Consider the following 21,000-nt stretch of genomic DNA (forward strand, 5'->3'; position numbering starts at 1 on the left):
AATAATAGATGTAGAAAACTAAATTATGACCAGTGTATACTGCACTTTGCGTGTATCCTAAATGTTGCATCTCTCGTAGTCACCTCAGCTACATAATTCACCCCACCCCACCCCCCCTTTCTTGCCATAGTCCTCCCCTCGGTTAGTGCGTGCAACAAATGCAAGCCAACACTAAACGACTTGGTTTTGGCAATTATTCAATTCAGTTGAAGAATAACAAACGCATGAATATGTACATCTAAAGTGTACTTGTTAGTTGCACTGGAGAAAATCGGTACAAGTTTTTCCCCACTTCCCATGTAGATCACCTCCTAACATACAAAAAGAAAATATACAAGACACTCAGTGTGTTTAATTGGATATCTGTGTATCAACAATCACATAGTTGCAAGGAGTGATCCATAATCACAAGGATCGAAAGTACAAATAAAATCAGTACGGCCACCTGACTAGCTACCAACAGTTATGAAGCATTAAATTAGAAATTAAAAAAGGGGCAACACCATAGAACAGATGCATTTCATGATCATTATATCTAGTTTGCATTAGTACCAAGATTAATAATTGAGGAGAAAATAACAAAGAAATTAAATACTTTAGGCAAGGGGTGATAGAAATGGTAGCAATCAAGAATGAAGAAATCATACCTGGTACAGATGCATAAGAATTCATCGACAACTCAAACTTCCGACACTTAAACAAAATCAAGATAAAACGGATGACTTCAAAACCCTTTAGAAGAATAAATCTAATTGGAATCAAAGACAACATCACCACTATTACTACTACAACTACACTACTGACCGTCTCATAAATTTACTGAAATACTTGTTTCGAATAGTATTAAAGGAATTAGTATTTTATTTTAATTTTATATTAATTATTTTTTATAAAGATGAATTGTATATGTTCTGAAGGATGAGAGAATTAAAGGTCTTAATTATTTAATATACAAATTTTAATACAACATCTTAATATTCAGATATTTGTTAAGATTGATATTTTTCAGTCCTAATATTCTAATGTGTATCAAAATTCATACTTCATAATCTTAGTAAAAATAAATAAAAATTTACTATCCCACCATAACCTTTAATAATGAGTACTTATTTAATAAAATAATAAGTGCTTATATATAAGAAATTACTATAGTTACTTTTTCAAAAATAAAAAGAAATAGACATGCACAAATGACTCTATAACTATTTCTAAAATCATGTATTTTGCATATAAAATCATTTAATGGATATTAAAAATTATAAGTTATGATAAAGTCAATATTACTATATAGAATAAGATGGAGTTAACATGCAGGAGCAGACTAGATCGACATGTTTGCCTGTATTGTCTGCTTCAATTGCTTCAGTAGTGATTTTATTATATCATTCATAAATAAGTAATTACTATAATTTATTTAAGTATTAAAAAATTAATAATATTTAATAAAAAAAAATTGACATTTATGATATATCTAGTTCAGTTGCTTCAATCGTAATTTTATTATATCACCTCTTATTAATTATTATAAGTCTTCTAAGTATTAAGAAATTAATAATATTTAGTAAAAAAAAAAGTAAAATAGTCATAAAATAATAAATGAACTCTTGATGTTTTAAATTAATTTGACGTCTTTCATGAGGCCTGCTTAAATTTTTTTTAACAAGTATTTTTTATAGTAATTTTGTTGTATCACTTCTAATTAGTTATTATAAGTCATTTAAGACATGGCTACTTCACAACTCCAATCATGATTTTACTATATCACTCCTAATTAATTATTATGATCATATAAGGATCATGCCACTTAAATTGGAATAAAAGAAAAAGAATTTATAAATCACAATAATTAAAAATTTAAATAATCTAAAAAATATAACTGACTATCAAAGCCACAAAAAACTAAACAGGGAGAGTAACATATATTATTTGAAAATTACATAAAACGTATTATAAATTACAATAGTTAACAATTTAAAATATCTAAGACCCGGCCCGGCTCGCGTCGTTCCAACAACCGGCAGGGAGCACCTCAGTATACGATCGCGCACAGTAATTGGGAGTCGATACCCCCGATCTCTTTTCCAAAAATTTAATATGTTATATATTTAAATAAAATACATAAAAATATTATAAATCACAATCTAAAAACTCAATAAATTTAAAGATTAGCACGTCTGTTGTGGCACAACTTCATTGGTCCTTTCTCTTGTCTCCATTTTTTTTTCTCCATTTTAATTTGTTTGTCTTATTTTTTTGTAATCCGTTATATATTTTAAAAAAATATGTAAAAAAAATTATGAATCACAATAATTAACAACTTAAAAATTTAAAAGATTTAAAATATTTGGATGAATCTCGAAATTATATAAGTGTCACTTAAATTGGAATAGAAGAAAAAGTATTATAAATCACAACAACTAAAATTTAAATTATTTTAAATATATAATTGACAATTAATGCCACAAAAATTTGAATAATTTATTTTAGACGTAACATTTGTTTTAAATAATTTGTTGTTGCTAAAAAGAAAAAAAAATATTATTACCTCAAACACGTGACAAATATTTATATTTTTTCTAAAAATTTATTGCAACAGTAAAATTATGGATATATCATTTCATTATGACAAATAATTATAACTATCAAACTCGAAACTGTCACAAATTATTACAACTTGAAATAAAATATCAATTTGGCTGTAACAATTTACTTCAAATAAATATTTGTTCTAATTAAAAAGGATCGCTATTGTAAAGGTGCATTAAATACGCAACAAAAATTTGTTATTAGCTATAAAATTTTAACGTATCAATAAACTTATAGCTATTCAGATAATTATTACCACAAATTATTATAACTTGAAGCCAAAACATTTGTTTAGCTATAAATTTTTGCTTCAAGTAATTTAGTGTGACTAAAAAAAGATTACTAGCGCTATCATAACAACAAATGCATGGCAAAATCTTGCAATCAGCTACAATATTTTACTCTAGCAATTGACTTATAGCTATTTGGGTAATTTTTGCTACAAATTATTATAACTCAAAGCAAAAATATTTATTTAGCTACAATATTTTGCTTCAACTAATTTATTGTGGCTAAAAGAATTATTATTGCTACGATAACATTAAATGCATGACAAAAACATACAATTAGCTATAAATTTTTTCATAGCAATAAAGTTGTAGCTATTTGGATAATTATTGTCTTGATAGTTAGTAAGTATAGCAAAAAAATAAAGAAATAGCTTTATCAGAAGATTTTTGTAGCTAACAAATCTTGTGAAATTGTAACTAGCCACAAAATTTCTATTTGTGTGTTTGTTATTAGGTATTAGCCAAGATTTTTAAATATGTAGCTGAGAATTCATAGCTATAGATACATAATGTTGCAGTGTTAGTTGAAGAATTCGTAGACGCTTTAAATTGGAAACATAAATTGTGTATTTGTGTAATTTTTAGTGTATTTGTGTAATTTTTAGATATATAATCTTATGAGCTCACAACAACAACATGTGCAAACATTACAACTACCTCGTGAAGATTAGAGGTTGTTTCCAAAAGACATACAGCTCAACTTTGCAAATCCAGTTACAATCTTAAAAAATGGGCCAAATGGTCCAAAATTAGGCCCAAGTAGCTATTCGGAAACTTTAAAAATGGGTCAAATGGTCCAAAATTGGGCCCAAGTAGCTAATAGGACTGAACTTGGTGGTCAAGGCAAAAGAAAACTCAATCAAAGCCATTTCCAGAAAAAAAAAAAAAAAAAAAACAAACTGTAAAACCCTTGAGAGTTAACATATTGTTTCAATAATCGGAAAAAAATGGCAATGGCTCTAACTGTGAGAAAAGCAGCAGGAGCTTCAACGCTGATCAAATTACTCAGCTCCAAATCACAATTTACTACTGCTGCACCTTCAGTCAGACGCCTTTTTTCTTCTACTAGCACCACAGATTCAAATTCCTTGAGCAACGAGGACGGGAAATCTACTGAGCCAAGTAATTGATGCATCCACTTTGCATTTTTTTGGATATTATTTACGCTTCGTGTTATATGATATTTGTACATTTACATTAGGTAGTATATTTATTTTGTATCGAGTGGATGATTATCTATTTTGTATCGAGTCTTTGATTATCGACACATTACGTGGGGTTGATTTCTCATATGGTCACTCAGTTAATTATTGCTAAAAGTGACTTTTTAAGATAACATTCCGTCTGTCTTAGTTTATGTAGCACGATTGTAGTCTATACTTTCGAGAAACCAAGTTTTTCTTTTGACTGAAATTTTTTTGAATATTTTAAGTTATTAATTATTGTGATTAATAGTTTTTTTTTTTTTACGTAGATTTCAAATATATAGATTTTATGTCAAAAAACTTAAAGCTTCTATGTTTGAATTCACGGTCAAAATTTTAAAGTTTGAGTCTTGAATTTTTAACTGTGCTCTATAAATTGGGATAGAGGGAGGAACTATTAGTGGAGTGATCATTTGAAAAATCTAACTCTATTTACTTTGTGTTAAGAGTCTTTTTTGGTTTTGTTAGCGATTCGATTAAAGTATAGAAATTGGTGTGAGATTTAGAGAATAACAGCCTCTCTACATCATCTGAAGTAGTGGTATGGATTGCGTTGATTTTGTGGGAATACACTGTGTATGTTGTTTTTGCTAATTTTTCCTAAAAGAAATTGAGTAGCGGTATGGATCAAACCAAAAATGGAACTATAGGTTTCACTCCATTTGCGTCAACATTGCGCAAACTTTGGTGAGAAGGGTCACATGGTGCCTATGCATCTGCGCTACTGGGAGGTAGCATGTATCTGGTGGAATAGGTGACGCCGGCAAAACACCACCATTACTAACAAAACTCTATAGATGGTGTATATGGCTGGAGCATCCAAAGGTGTAGCGTAGTGGTTCATGAAGTGAATGCAAAGTTGCAAACCTTGGAGACCAGGTTCAAATCTTAGCAAAGACAAAAACACATAATCGTTTTCTCCTCACTTGCCTAAGTCTCGGCGGGCATAGTTAGTTACTCAATATATCTATATTGAGGGAGGCAAAACTATATGGTGGTAAAGTTGAAAAAGGGCATTCCGGTGCACTAAAGCTCCCGCTATGCGCAGGTCAGGGAAGGGTCCCACCACAGGGGTGTATTGTACGCAGTCTTACCTTGCATTTCTATCATAGGCTATATCCAAGGCTTGAACCCGTGACCTCCTAGTCACGTGGCAACAACTTTACCAGTTACTCCAAGGCTCCCCTCATGGTAAAATTGAGGTGTACGAAATCTGGCCCAGATGCCAGTGTTATCCAAAAGGGAAAAAAAAATGTGATTCCTTTAGCCAGCCTAACTAGTTTGAGATTGAGCCCTACTAGTTGTTTTTATTTACTACCATTTAAATATCAAAGTTACTGTTTCTTCTACTTTGATTATAGTATTATTTTGTTGTAGTTATTGTTCTTTTTTCAGATTGCTTCGTCATGTTATCTTAGTCTTATGATGTGGCTTGCTTCTTCACTTCCGTAGTTCTTTTCCCGAACTGCTTTTCCATGTTTTCCTTGAGTCGAGGGTCTATCGGAAACTCTCTCCCTTCCAAAGTAGAGGTAAGGTCTGCGTAAACACTACCCCCTCCCCAGACCCCATTTGTGGTTGTGGGAATTGGGATTATACTAGGTATGTTGTTAAATGTCAAAGTTCTGTTTTTCAATTTCAATGTGTTTATTTGCAGTTCTGGTGACGGGTGCTCCACAAAAATTCAAGATGGAGAACCCATTTCAGTCAGCAGGGCCAAAGGAAGTGCTGGAAGTTGATACAGTGAAGGATGGTATACTTGTGAGAGTGGCAATGCCTGGTGTTAGTGAAGATGGGATTAAGGTGTGGTTAGAGGACAACACAGTTTACTTCACCGGCAGAGGAGAAATTGAAGTGGAATCCGAGGACTCGGGGAGGAAATATGGTGGGAGTCTTGAGTTCAGCACTGATTGCTGTAAAGCTGAGAAGGTTGATGCACAAATGAAAAATGGTATTCTTAGAATGGTAATTAAAGGTGAGATGGGACAAGATTGACTTTTGTTAATCTTGTTGATATATTCTTAGACATGATGTATGAAAACTTTGGTAGTATTTGGGAAAATATTTGATCAAAGGTCTAATACTGTATGTTGGTTGTTGGGACAAGATTGACTTTTGTTAATCTTGTTGATATATTCTTAGGCATGATGTATGAAAACTTTGGTAGTATTGGGGAAAATATCTGATCAAAGGTCTAATACTATATGTTGGTTGTTGGGACAGGATTAACTTTTGTTAATCTCGTTGATAGTTATTTCTCAAGAAGAAAAAGAGAGGATCTGTTGAATTTCAAGTATTAAATTTCACCAATAAGATACGGAGACTTACTTCACATTTAGAATTGCACAAAAAAGACTTTATCTCAGAGAGGTGGTTTCTAGTGAAGAATTTGGCCAATTTCCAGATTCAATTTGACTAAATGATTCATTAATTATTTGATTACTAATCAGATAATCTTTTTCTTTCTTAGTTAATATTTGATCAAAGGCCTTATACTCAGTTATTAACCGTTGAAGTCATCGTTATAAAATTTAGAACTCATATAGTAGTATAGTTTTATGAGATTGTTAACTGCATTAAGCAAGTTAAAGCAACTGGAAACTTTATACAGTAAAACAAAAGGAGAAAATCATAGTATTCAAATGGCAACACAGGATTCTCAACAAATAAACACTCGAAAGAACATGTATTTGACTCCTTGTTAGTATGAAAATTCATACTTCTCAACCCCATGAATGAAATTTCATCAATTATTTTGACTAATCAACCATCTTCTTGGTTATGCTCCATCTGAAGTTCAGTAAACTAAAGAACGCGAAAATCCGGCTATGATGCTCATTGATCTTGTGGCTCTTTACTGCACCATCTTCCCTCTGGTGATGATTTCTAACAGTTCCTCTTACAATCACTTGCTTTTTCCCAACATCTATTGTATACTCCCTCAACCCTGCCAATATTAGTAACAATAACACAAATTTCAAAACTTTATGGCACATTTGTGAACGAAATTTATATGTTATCCGGTCATCTAAAAGATAATTGTGATTGCTCATACTAGAGTTAGTAAACTGAAAAAATGAAGGTAAAGAACTTGCTACAACGAGTTAAATTATAGTAGTAATAGTTAAAAATTTTATATGCGTACAGCATGAAAGTTAGCTAAAGAGAAGGAAAAGTAAAACATGACCAACTTTTAATAATTAAAAAAAAAAGTAAAACATGACCATGGGGGGTTGGAATTTTCCCCAAGTAAAGGAAATAGCAATTGTACCTTAAAATTGAGCACCCAAGTGTGTGAATTAATGATTAATAAAGTGAGTTGAGAATCATGAATTTTCAAATTCATTATAAGCGGAAGCAGAAAAACAGTAGGGTATGGTTGGTGGGCGAAGAAAATTGAATAAATATTACTTTAGTTCTTTGTATTTCTCCTTTAATTATTCAGTTACAAAGAGGGTGCATTTATACACGTGATAGCTGTTAGATAGAGAATAGAGTCCTATCTATATATAATTCAACTGTGATATAACTACATACTACCTCTACGACTCTCACACAAAGACTTTCATGTCTTATGTTTTACTACAACAAGTCCTCATATGTCTATCAGTGGGAAAATATTTTCTGAAAACGATTTTCAGTTTTCCCATGTTTGATGAGCTCGCAAGACATTTTCTCTAAGTAACAAGTTTCTTAAAAATTAGGAAAATAACTATCCTAATAAAAGTAGAAAAAATAAGTTTCATAAGTGACATTCAAAGTTTATTGTCTTACATCCACCAAATCTTCAACGCCCACGTGTTGATCACTCCATCTCTTGCCACCTCGAATCTCCACTAGCCTTCATAGTGTTTTGCTAGATTACATATAATGTTATTGGGGATATTTATTTAGTTATTGCTTATTTATCAACTACTAAAAAATAAGTAAGCAATTTACTTATTTTTACTTAACCAACTCACCGTCATAGTATTTTATAAATATTCTTTGAATAGTACTTTTTACTTCCTAAGCACTAAAAATAAGTGAGAAATCCACTTGTTTTTCAAGAAAATGTATTTTAGATTTTTTCATACGAAACACACTCTAGTTATTTTTTTCCCTATGTCAAAATTTATATGGACAAAGTTACCCGATAAATATGTAGTCTTTCTCACCTTTTATCCTTGAGATGATTTGAGATATTCTGCGCCTGCAATGACTGCATCCCAAATCTGCATTCACCACCACCACCTGAAACTAATATCACTAACTCTCATAAGAACTAAAATAAGTCCAATTACACCATGAATTGATGTTGCCAATATACATCATCATAAAAACAAAGATAATGCAACAACAAGTAATACTTTCTCCATTTTAATTTGCTTATCTTATTTTTCTTTTTAATTCCTTTAAAAAAGAATGTATCTTTTCATTTTTGACAACTCTTTATTCCAACTTTTACATGATATGTTAATAAACACTACAAAATTAAAGGATATTTTTGTTACCATATCCCACAAGATTTAAGAAAAAAAAAAACTAGGGCCCATTTAGTCATGAAAATATTTCCCCTTTTTCGAGAGTTGAACTCCCATAAAAATATTTGGTCATAAAATTTTACAAAATTCTGGTTTTTTTTTTCAAAAATTCTTAAAATAACTTTAATTTATTTCATGGCCACACAATTAGTATCATCTTTCACCCTTTGAAAACAAAAACTATTCTTTCTATTTTCATAAAAAAATCATGGCCAAACACTTATATTTGAACTCCGCGTCAAATTAAAATCAAATAATCAAATTGAAACGGAAGGAGTAATTAAGAACTTACAGGAGGAAGCGTAAGATTAGCAACAATTGACAAAGACTGCTTTGGACATTTTGATTTCTCCATGTGTTATTGCTCCTGAGATTTTTCTTTGATGGTTATAGTGATGATGATTAAGGTGGAAGAGAGTTGTTAGCCTAATTGGCTAATTGTGTTATATTCTACAGCCTGGTCAACATGTATATTAATACATCCTACTACTATATACTTATCCTAACTAATCACTTTTCAACATTTACTCTAATACTTCCAAATTATAGGAACAAACTAGACTTATTATTATAATCCTGTCTTTATGTTCCAGATTACATTTATTAAGGGTGTGTTTGGTACGAAGGAAAATGTTTCTTCTCAATTACTTCCTTCGGTCCATTTTATGTGTCTTCATTTTCTTTTTGGTTCTTTCCAAAAAAGAGTATCATCTTTTCTTAATTAATAACTATTTAAAAATGTAATTTCACTTATATCCTTATTGATTTCACTTAATTAAAGATAGTAATAATATATTTTTTAATAAAAAATAATTTGATAAACATCATCAAATCTTTCTGTATTTCTTAGCTTAAATTTCGTACCCGATCAAAATATGCCACATAAAATAAGGCAAAAAAAGTAATTGATTTACTTACGTGCTTATCATAAATAAACAGAAAATACTATCCTAAAAGCATTCATATTTCATATATTATGTAAGTAAACACTATAGCGGGTGGGGGTGAGAGAGATAATCAGCATGGTGAGATTCAACTCTAATTGAGATACTATGATAATTCCTTATTTTTTTTCGAGTGAAATCACTATTATTTTTTTCCCGATTTAATCAAAGTATTCGCGAGAATAGTCAACAACAACATAAAAAGGGTAGTCCGGTGTACTAAAATTTCCGCTATGCACAGGATATAGTCAACAATAACATATCCAATATATTCCCACAAAGTGGGGTTTGACTCTGAGAATGATTGCTAAACATTTTTTTCAATAAAAATTCTTTAGCAGTGGTTCCTTATTACAACAGAAAAGTCATTTTCTTCATTCTTGATGAATTTATTTTCTCCAATATTTTAATTAATCAAACATAATAAAATAGGAAAACATTTTTTCAAAAGAGGTATTCCTTCGTACCAAACACATCCTAAGATAAATGTATTCAAAACAAGCAGACTGAGGAGACATGAGGAATAGTTGGGTAAGAGTTTGGCATGTTATCGCCATCTATAACGAACTTTTATAGTATCTTTTTACCTGAAGGTGGCTTTCATGTTCCCATCACATAATTGTATATAAATACTTTTATCTAAATTTATGTGGTATGTTTTCTTTTTTGGTCAACCTTAAAAACAACATTATTTTCCTGTAATTAAATTTAAACTTTAAAATTTCACGTTAATTTTTTAATAAAATAATTTATAATCATACAAATAATGTCTAAGATTTATTTTAAATTATATATATATAAAAAAAAATCTTTAGTTTGACATAAATTCAGCTAGAGGGAACTATCATTTGGTATACGGACTTGAATAAGGGATATTTCATGGGACTATTTTATCCCACCTTTCATATGAAATTGGGATAATAATCTCACCATTTTAGTAGAAATAGTGAGATAAATAGTTTGGAGATCAGTTAATATCTCATATCAAATATAAAACAAAAAATTATTTTTCTTATCCAGTGTGTCAAACAATAGGTGCTCATATTCAGATAAAGACCAGAACAATCAGAGGGCTTTGCCAAAGATATTAGTTTATTTTAGCTGTATGGGAAGTACCATAATTTATTTAATTAATCCATGAAGCAGGTTAACAGCTACTAATAAGAGATCATGGAATATACTTTATAATATTAGTATAAAAACGGACACCTAATTATACTTTGAATATTTAAAAATGCCGCCAACTAACGATATGACTCGTATAAGTAGGATCCCTTAAATAGAAAAATATTGCGATCGAAGATTAAGCTGAAAATTTTGATGACAGTCGTGTGTTATCGAGTTTTCCTTACTAAGGTGTTAAACGGATTAAGCTGGCCCCGAATCGAATCAGACCGAATTAATTTTGGGCAAAGGACAGAAATAACACCTAAAGTTAAAATAATACCGCAAAAATAGCACTAAAAATTAAATACCTCATAAATAGCCATAAAGTAATTCTAATAATTAGTTTAAACAAAATAAAAAACATCCTTGAAGTAACTTTCCTTTTCTTTCTTTTTTTTCCTTCACAATTTCCTTTTCATTCAAACTCCTAAATCTTTGTTCCTTTACTTTTTTTCGATACTTCAAAAAAAAAAAAAAACCTTTCAAATCAAAAAAATAGCAACACTGACATGGCATATTAGAAGAACTATATGAGAAAAAGTTTATTCCAATTTCTCCGTAAAAGGTGTATTTATGTGGTATACATAATGTATCGACGTGGTATAAAAGTGTATCAATCTAGTATAAAAGAGTATCAATTGGGTATAAAATTGTATCAATCAAGTATAAAAGAGTATCAATCGGGTATACAAGTTTATCAATTGGGTATAGAGACTGCATATGGCCGACTGGCTCAATTGTTATCACAAAACACAGTAAATTGATCGACACATAATATAGGAGAAAAAAAAAGATTTGGGAAATTATATTTTGAAAAGAAAAGTAATTTAAGAATAGCCAACTGTAAATAATATTTAATCCCCTTAATTGTGTAAGGAGATTGGTTTTGGACCAAATGGCCAAAAGAAGGAAATAAATTGGACCGACTGGTTCTAATCGTTTATATTTTTATAGTGTGAATCATTTCCTTTTAAAATGGTCAATCCATGTCCCTTTCCCATTAATTTTTGCTTGGATTAGACTGGCGCACATAGAGGGGCTAGAGTTGGACTGGTCCAACCCAATCGCGCCGCGTCAATCCTGAACCTGCTATCTGACCCGATTCAATGGCCAACTTTTTTTTTATAAGTTGTAAATATTTTTAAAAAATAAAGTTTAATTAAGTTTAAAAAAATATTACTCTTTTCACTTCAATTTGCTTGTCCCATTTTTACTTAATACAGAGTTTAATAAAGTAAAAAAGAATTTGAATACTGTGATCTTAAATTAAAGACATGTCAAATTTATCAAAATATTTTTTAATTTTATGGTCTTAAACATGTCACGTATAAAATTAAAATTAAGAAATTACCAAAAAAAAAGATAATTTTTTGAAAACAGACTAAAAAGATAATAGCACAAATAAAAACATTTTAGTTCAGTAGATCCCGATTCTGCACAAACTTAACTGTACCTTGATAAACTGACTCTGGTTGGAACAAACACTCCCAACCCAATAATCAACCTAAAACTCAGGTTAATTGTTACCACTATGTTATAATTCGTAATTAATTACAATCTTCATATTTATAACATTCAAATCAAGAGATGATTATAATATCTCAAATATATTTCATAAATGAAACTAAAATATAGAATCATCTACTACACATTTGCTAAATGATTAATAGACGATCTAATAAGCAATTAATTTAATGATGCTTCATAATTATAATTATTTATACAGATTAAAGCACTTTGCATCCTCTAATTGAAAAAAACTCTCTTATTGAGAAACTTCAATGATACTTGCAATCAGAGGCGGAGCCAGGATTTCAAGTAAGGAGGTTCAATATTCAAAGAAAACTAAGTCGAAAGGGGTTCAACACCTACTATAACCAGATAAAAAATAATTTTAATCATGTATAAATAATATATTTTTTCATCGAAGGGAATTCAGGGCTGGCTCCGCCTCTGCTTGCAATCTCCATATGTTGCAAAATCACAAAATAGACATAACAAAAGAAATAAGTATATGAATTTTCTCGATAGCATACAACACATTAACTTTAAATTTTGAACTTACTATAAAAGAACTTACAAGAATTATTATTTACTATCATTCCAAGATCCTACAGACATGTACCACTACCTTTTTTTACTCAAGGTTAAAAGCATTAGAAATCATGATTGTGAAGTGTAGGAAGGAGAAAGCAAGGTTTTCCTTGTTCCGATTCTAGTTCCCTGTATGACAAAATATTAATCTACTCTCACAATAAATAATATAAATTAAATTATTTTTTATGGATGGGATGGATACAAATAATTTCACATACATTTTAGTCGTTCAAGTTCGTCAAAAATAAATAATTTTGATAGTTGTTAAATATTTATCAAATTTTGATTATTAGAGATCTAATGAATATTATGAGTAACAAATCAACTAGAAACTCGAAGAAAGTCAAGTGACCACAACCTAAGAAATAGTAAAGACCTCACCTAAAAAATCATCTCCAAATTTGAATTTCCATAATTAAATATTTTTTTCTTCTACACAATTTTCATAAAATCAAACTGTTAAGAGTTTACGAATTATTTTGAAAGACTGAAAATATTCATATTTTACAAACTTAAAGAATCAAAATTATTCAAAACATATTTAAGGATTTATGTAATAGATTGCTACTGATACTTTAGCTTTTTCATTATTTTATGCTAAATTTTATCAGTTAAATAGCATAATTTATCTGTTTGAATTCAATACTAACTGCGTAATATTATTTATTATTTTTTCCTATAATTAAAGCAGGTGAACATCGAGATGAACTTTACTACTATTTTTGGAAAATTAATTTATGTTGTATGAGTAAAGAAAAGTAGTGATAGTTTAGATAAAAGATTGTGATCTACGCAAAAGGAAAAAAAAAAGCCAGAAGTACTTTTTCTTGAGTGATAATATACCCAAAAAGTTTTTTATTCGAATCTTTGTGATTTGTGGGGGCCTTATAGGACCTCTTCATTTTTTGGCGCTTCATATTGTTTTGACAATTATGGATGAACATCTCGTGTAATGCGGATCTACTTATTGGTTAACAAGAAAGTAGTTTCTCAAGTTTGAAAAACTTCTTTACCTTGGTAAATATGCAATCTTCCAAGCATGAAAGATTATTTCTTTGAGCATGGAATGATTTTTCAAACGTCTAGCATAGAAACTCCTCAACAGAATTAATGGGTTGAAATAAATCATTGTCACATTCTAAATGTGTCAGGGAAATAGGTTTCAAGGTCACCTTCCTATACAGTTTTGGGGAGAATATGTTTTGAAGATCGCGGATTATCCACTAACCGAACAACCTTTTCGGTGTTGATTGAAAACCCCCTCGGAAAATTTACATAAAAATTGCCATTTTGAATGTAAATAAGCAATAAAGCAGTAGCAAGAAAGAGATGAGATGTCAGAAAAATATACTAATAGATGCCTGCCTTGCTCTTTACTGCACAATTAAACCTTTTACCCTTTTAACTAGGTTGAAAACTGATGGAAGCAAGGGCACCACTTGTTGTTCGGGATGCCCAAGTAGAGAAATGTGGAACGTAGGATGGATGGGAGCTGCCTCTAAAGTCATAGATGCTTGGCGATAATGAACATTGTAATTTCATTTAAAGTATCTTTTTCCTTTTATTGTATGGTGGAGTGGGTAAGATTGAAAATATTTTTTGGCTAAAAAATATTCTTCCATTAAATTTTTGGCTCAAAAATACTCCTTTCTCTAGCGGAATGACATCAAATATACCACGTGGACAAAAACTGTCACATGGCCAGTCCACTTGGAATATCAATCCATTTTTTGTCCATTTAAAATCCGACCATCAAGCTCAATTTTCATGCCAATACAACCACACTGAAACTCCGAGGATTCTTCTATTCGGCCTTCTTGGTATAACATACTTCTACCTTTCTCCCCTAATTCTGTCATTCCTCTTGATTTACTACTTTTTGGGATATCTTTTCTAGCGAAATCAGGTTGGTTGCATACTTTCTTCTGCTTCTTTGGGATTACAAAAATGATGAACTCTATATTTTAGGCGTGAGATGTTTTGTGCATCGAACTACTCTTTTTTATCTTTTTTATATTTTGGGAACTGAGAAGTATTAAAAAGAGAAAATGAAATATTGAAATCTTCATAGTATTCCTCTTGCAACATGTCATGTTATTGCAATTCTGAGAGTTTCTTTAGGCTCTTTTGAATGGCCTTGCACTTCATTTAGTGCTTTATTGAGTTCATTAATAGTTATTTCCTTCTTTTCAATTGATATGATGGTCGAATCGAACATAAAAATCAAGTTTAATAATCAGATTTTAAATGGACAAAAAATGAATTGACAAATGGAGTAATTTTTCACGCGAACGTTGATGAGGACTGGTCATGTGGTATTTTTTATCCACGTAGCGTGCTTGATGTCATTCCGTTAGAGAAAGGGGTATTTTTTAGTCAAAAATTAATTTAATGTGATATTTTTAAACCAAAAAACTAACATATGATATTTTACTTCATTTCGAATAATTTATGGGTATTTTTGACCCCTTTTCGTTCATAAAATTCAGATCAAGAGAATACTATAATATCTCAAATATATTTTCGTAAAGAAATTTAAATAGAGGATCATCTACCGCACATTTACTAAAATGATTAATAGATGATCTAAGAAGCAATTATTTTTTATTCAACTATGCTTCATAACTATGATTCTCTTAATTAATACAAATTAAAGCACTTTGCATCCTCTAATTGAAGGAACTCTCTTGTAGAGAAATTTCATCTATACTTACAATCTCCATAAGCTGCAAAATTACAAAATAGACATACTAAAGAAATAAGTACACAATTTCTTGATAGAATTAAACACATTAATTTTAAATTAGGAAATCTATCATGAAAGAAACTTACATTATGAAGTATCATACCGAGTTTCTCCGGACATGGTTCATGATGTCTCTTATACTCGAGGTTAAGAATATAGAAAGCATGACTGTGATTGTCATTAGGCTCAAAGTAAGGTTTTCCAGGTTGAACGTTTTTACAAAGATTTTGTTTTTTTAACATTTTTCATCCAAATAGGCTTTTAATGCCTCATCTGTTGCAAGCCAATATAATCTGCAACACACCAACTCTCAATTTTACCTCCCTACATGACAAAATACTAATTTACTATCACATTAAATAATACAAATTAAATAGTCCTTTATGATTGGGATAAATATAAATAACTTCTCATACATTTTAGTTTTTTAAATTTGTCAAAAATAAATAATTTTGATATTTGTTATAAATCTATTAAATTTGAAATATTTGATATGACAAACATTATGAGTAACAAATCAACTACGAACATAAAAAAATTAGAAACCACTACTTCCCAAATAATAGAGTCTGCTCATAAAAAAATAGTCAAAAAATAACAAAGAGTGCAACTCTAAATTTGAGTTTCCATAATGAAATCTTTTTTTCTTTTACACAATATTCATAAAATCTAACTATCAAAGTTTACTAAATATATTTAAGAATGTATAATAAATTGCAATTGATATTTTACCTGGCAAAAACTTATGAAAAACAATAATATGAGGATGCACGAGAATACATTTAGCTTTGCCATTGCGTTTTGGTTATGCCTAGAAATATGAGGTTCTGTCGGTTAAATAGCATGATTCATTCGTTTGAAAATAATCCAGTATTAATTGGATATTAATATTATTTATTATTTTTTTCCTATAATAGTTATATGTGAAAATTACTTTAATGTGGCTTAAGTCGATTTTAAAACATTGGTGTCCTTGATAAGAAATTAAAGCCAAAATGTGTTAACAGTTATTATGTTAGAAAATCAATAATCTCATTTTGAAATTAGACATTATACATTCAAGTAAAACTCTTCCTGCAACTTTAAACTCAACTAAGTAAAACTCTTCTTGCGACTTTAAACTTTATACTTTTTCGATCCACCTGTATTTATTTATGCTTGATTTAACGTAGTTCTTAAAAATAATAAATAAAGTGATAATTTTACTATATCACACTTAATTATTATAAGACATCTCCTTTTCTTGGTTATTGAAAATGATTTAGAAATATCTAGTTCTTAATCATAAGGTAAAATAGGTATAGAATAACAAATAATTTTGTTGTTTTCAATCAGTATAAGTAAAAGTGGATATTTATTCTTAGTATACCAGATAAATAAATTGAATGGAGACTATTTTCTCTCTCTTAAGTCTTGTCTCAAAATCTAGGTGCAATATTAATTATATATTCTTCAGTTTCATTATGCTTGACCCCTTTACTAAAAATAATGATATTTTTATTTATTCCTTTTAACAAATTAAGAGATTTTTATTACTTTTTCACCATAATACACTTTGTATTAAACAGCTACATAAAATAGTAATAGTTAAATTAGCATTCTAAAATATTATTATATATTTCTCTTTTATTTCTACAAATTAACAAACCTATTATTTCAATTATACAAACACTTAATTTCTCCTAATAACATTTAGTTCAAACTTGAAGATTTTTGTAAATTTAAACACATCATGTAGGATTTTTGGTTGCAACTAAGATTCGTTTTTTTTCATGTTAGTTATTACTATTTCTATTTTATGAGTATTTTCTTATTGGTTAAACCGAAAAGCGAACCGTTAAGGACTAAAAATCGATAAATCAAAAACCGATAAAAAATATCTTATTGATTTGATTATTGGTTTGACATATTTAAAATAGCATATTAATATTAGCTAAAATAAGTAATCAAAAGTAGTGGATAAACATATCAACTAACTTTATCCTGTCTACTAGAAAATATCAAATAATTAAACAAACGACTTCATGCAAATTAACTGAAATAGCACTATTTTTACTAGCTAAAACTAGGAACTAAATAGACTATTTGAAGCATTAATCAATACTTTGCCTTGGTTCAAACCTTATCACTCTCATCTGCAATCTGAAATACTCATACTTACCAACTAGAAGTGCTTTGGTTAGAATATCAGCAACTTGTTCATTTATGCCACAATGCTTATAGACAATGCTTTTACTTTCTACCAGATCTTGTATGAAATGTTAGCCAATGTCAATATGCTTTGTCTTGTTATGAAATGCCGAATTTTTAATATGCCATTATAATAGTTTATTTGTTGTCATAGAAAATTTTAATTGTAATAGAGTGCTTATGAAAGAATCAACAAGCAACCTCTTTAGCCAAAGCGCTTGACAGGATAATGCAGTTGCAATAATGTATTCTTCTTCCAATAACAACAAGGCCCTAATTTCTTGCTTCTTTGAACTCTAGGATATAACACTTGAACCACGAGAGAATACATATCCAAAAGTATTTTTTTGTCATATAAACACCTGTCATATAGACACCCAGGGCGGATCTATTAAGGCATGTGGGGATGGCACGCTACCTGCAAACTTCGACGGAAACTCTATGTATACAGGTATATATATATACACTGATATAGTCAAATATTAAATTTGACACCTATAATACCAAAGCACAATCTAGTGCAAGTGACAAATCGCCACTTTTGTTGCCCATAGGTAGTGTGTTTGATCCCGGTTTGCAGTATTTGTTTTTTTAATACTGATATAGTCAAATATTAAATCTGCCATACACAAAATCAAAGCACTATTCTAGTGCAAGTGGCAAAGCGCCACTTTTGTTGCCCATTGATCGTGTGTTCAATCCAGGTTTAAAGCATTTATTCTTTGAAATTATTTTTTGTAAAGCATTGTTGACTAAAATAAGGCAACAGGTGTACATTGTACCATTTAAATGAATGATGAATATTATATTATGATATTAGTAATATTATTGAAAGATCGAATTGTGTCATTTTATTATTATTTTTTTTAATTAATTGGTTGGTTAATTGTCCTATATATCAAAAAACGAATAATCTGGTTAATTTAATTGATAAGTTTACTTGGCACCCAGAGAGTTTGGATCCTGGATCTGCCTCTGTAGACACCTCCATAATCACAATCAGTGAAATCAAACAATCTAAAATCTGATGTTTTTGTGTACCAAATTTCAAAATCAGTAGTTCCATCTATATATCAAAAAATTTACTTTACAACCCCAAAATGATGCCTTTTGGGGTTATGCATGAATTTGGAAACCACACATTAATAGAAAATCCTATAGTGGACCATGTGTGCGACAAATAATTCAGACCACCAACTATGCTTCTAAAATATGAGCATCTACCAAATCCGTACCATCATCAGATATGAGCTTTTTCATTTGCATTCAAAGGTGTAGAAGCTATCTGACAACCCAACATGTTAAATATCCTAAGAAAATCAGTGGCATATTTTCTTTACAAGACAAAAAGGTCAGTTGAACTTTGTTTAATCTCAAGAGCAAGAAAATATTGCAACAACCCCAGATTTGTGGCTTCTAACTTTTTCATCACGAAAAACTTAAATTCAGCAACAAGAGATTCACAAGAGCCCATATAAATCATATTATCTACATAACAACACACGATCAAGAAATCAGTTTTATCCGCTTCTTCATATAGAGAGTTGACTCATTTTTACTCCTTTTAAATCCATTCTCCTAGAGATAAGAGCCGATCTTTCTATACCATGCTCGCCGGGCTTGCTTTAGATCATATAAGGCCTTTTTCAACCTGTACACTTTGCTTTCTTGTCCGTTCATAAAAAACTCTTCAAGTTGAGGAACATAAATTTCTTTCTCTAGTTCTCCGTTTAAGAAGGAAGACTTGACATCAAATTGGTAAAATGACCAAGAGAGTTGAATAATAAGAGATGGGAAAGTTCTCACCATTTCAAAGCGTGCTACGGGATAGAATATTTTATCAAAATCAACTCCTTGTTGTTGTGCATATCCTCTTACAATACGTCGAGCTTTGTGTTTCTAAATTCTTCCATCAGCATAGTACTTTGTGTGATACAACCACTTTAGACCAATAACATTCTTACCCTCTGGTAAGTTAACCAATTTCCATGTTTCATTCTTTTTGACAACGCCATCTCTTTCACCATTGTTTGTTGTCACTCTGAAACAAGAAGCGAACATTGACAAGAAATATACAAATTGTTAGAGTATGGATTTGGTTTCATGTCCCTTCTAAGTGGACTTGGCTTTGTTGAAGATTCTTCAACTATTTCAAATGTTACTGGTGCCGACTGTTCAACAATATGTGGATCGAGTGCATCATCGGTAACTATAGAACTTGCTGGACCTAAGTTTTTCGTGAGTTAATTTGATTAAGTCTCAAAGCTAAGTTAGATTAAATTAATTTAATTTTATAAATTAAAAGAAATTTTCAATAAATAGCTCTTGAACGATGAGGGGGACAGAGGTATTGTGTTAGGCGAGTTGGAGCACACTGAGAAATCTCACAATTTTGGCTACTGTCGACGTTTTAAGGTGGAAGAAATCTGTGAAGCTATTCACAAGATGTGAAGGGGCAGGGCAACAGGGCCCGATGAGATTTCGATGGTTTCAGTCGGGATAGGGATATGTGATAACGCTCAACTTACACTTCAATTTGGTACAAGGCGGTCGTCGTCAATATATTTATCCAACTTTGGAGTCGGGGTCGAATCCACAGGGAACAATGTGAGTGGCGATTAAACTAGTTTGAAATTATAGCTACAAGTTAAATTCAAACAAATGATACAAAAATATAAAATGGGGTTTTAGTATTAATGTTTGTAATCAATATAAATGGAAAACCAGAGTTATGTTCACTGTGGGTTTCGGGAATTGACAGATACTAGGTACTGCTTAAGACTCTTGAAGTAAGTAGGAACAGCAGAATATCCCTGACGACTATACTATTTGACTTATCTCTCGACCTCACCATACAATTTATTATCTAATTCTCTCAAACTTAGATAACTTATCTATTTCCAATAGGATATTATCTCAAGTAGATTAATCCAGTTACGACATTAATCATTAACAGAAGGTTGGTAGCTTCTGAGTCCCTGTTGATAATTCACGTCCTCTAGTCTATTTCTCTGTTCTAACAAATAAACCTAAGGCATAACCTATTATTTGCAACCAATAGATTTTAAACTAAAACAACAAAATTTCAAGACGTCCTACTACTCTTTGAACCCTTTAAGTACCTAGCAGTATATCAAACCCTAATCCATGGATCCCATAACTCGGGCTAATGGACTTAGCCGCTCATGATTCTATGAACGAAATAAAAGTTGAATTCATGATAGTATGGATAAACTTACGAATGGATGAAAAAAA

General features: G+C 30.4%; 2 protein-coding genes across 3 annotated transcripts; one reads left to right on the forward strand and one right to left on the reverse strand.

Annotated features, from left to right (window-relative positions):
• Window positions 1–3,707: 3,707 nt before the first annotated feature.
• LOC107852746 (14.7 kDa heat shock protein) lies at window positions 3,708–6,371 on the forward strand. Its single transcript, XM_016697789.2, has 2 exons — window positions 3,708–3,998; window positions 5,736–6,371. Exons 1-2 carry the CDS (start codon window positions 3,824–3,826, stop codon window positions 6,071–6,073), a joined length of 513 nt encoding a protein of 170 aa, XP_016553275.2. The 5' UTR covers window positions 3,708–3,823; the 3' UTR covers window positions 6,074–6,371.
• A 292-nt stretch (window positions 6,372–6,663) lies between these two features.
• Window positions 6,664–9,154, reverse strand: LOC107852730. 2 transcript variants are annotated; one of them, XM_016697773.2, is made up of 3 exons: window positions 8,894–9,154; window positions 8,236–8,317; window positions 6,664–7,025 (listed from the first exon to the last, which is right to left on the reverse strand). In XM_016697773.2, exons 1-3 carry the CDS (start codon window positions 8,954–8,956, stop codon window positions 6,838–6,840), a joined length of 333 nt encoding a protein of 110 aa, XP_016553259.1. In that variant the 5' UTR covers window positions 8,957–9,154; the 3' UTR covers window positions 6,664–6,837. The 2 variants fall into 2 exon arrangements, with proteins under 2 accessions (XP_016553259.1, XP_016553265.1); XM_016697779.2 differs by having other exon boundaries at window positions 8,236–8,311; window positions 8,894–9,153.
• Between the last annotated feature and the right edge of the window lie 11,846 nt (window positions 9,155–21,000).

Source organism: Capsicum annuum, chromosome 1, assembly GCF_002878395.1.
Source record: "Capsicum annuum cultivar UCD-10X-F1 chromosome 1, UCD10Xv1.1, whole genome shotgun sequence".
In the NCBI taxonomy this organism is placed as follows: domain Eukaryota; kingdom Viridiplantae; phylum Streptophyta; class Magnoliopsida; order Solanales; family Solanaceae; genus Capsicum; species Capsicum annuum.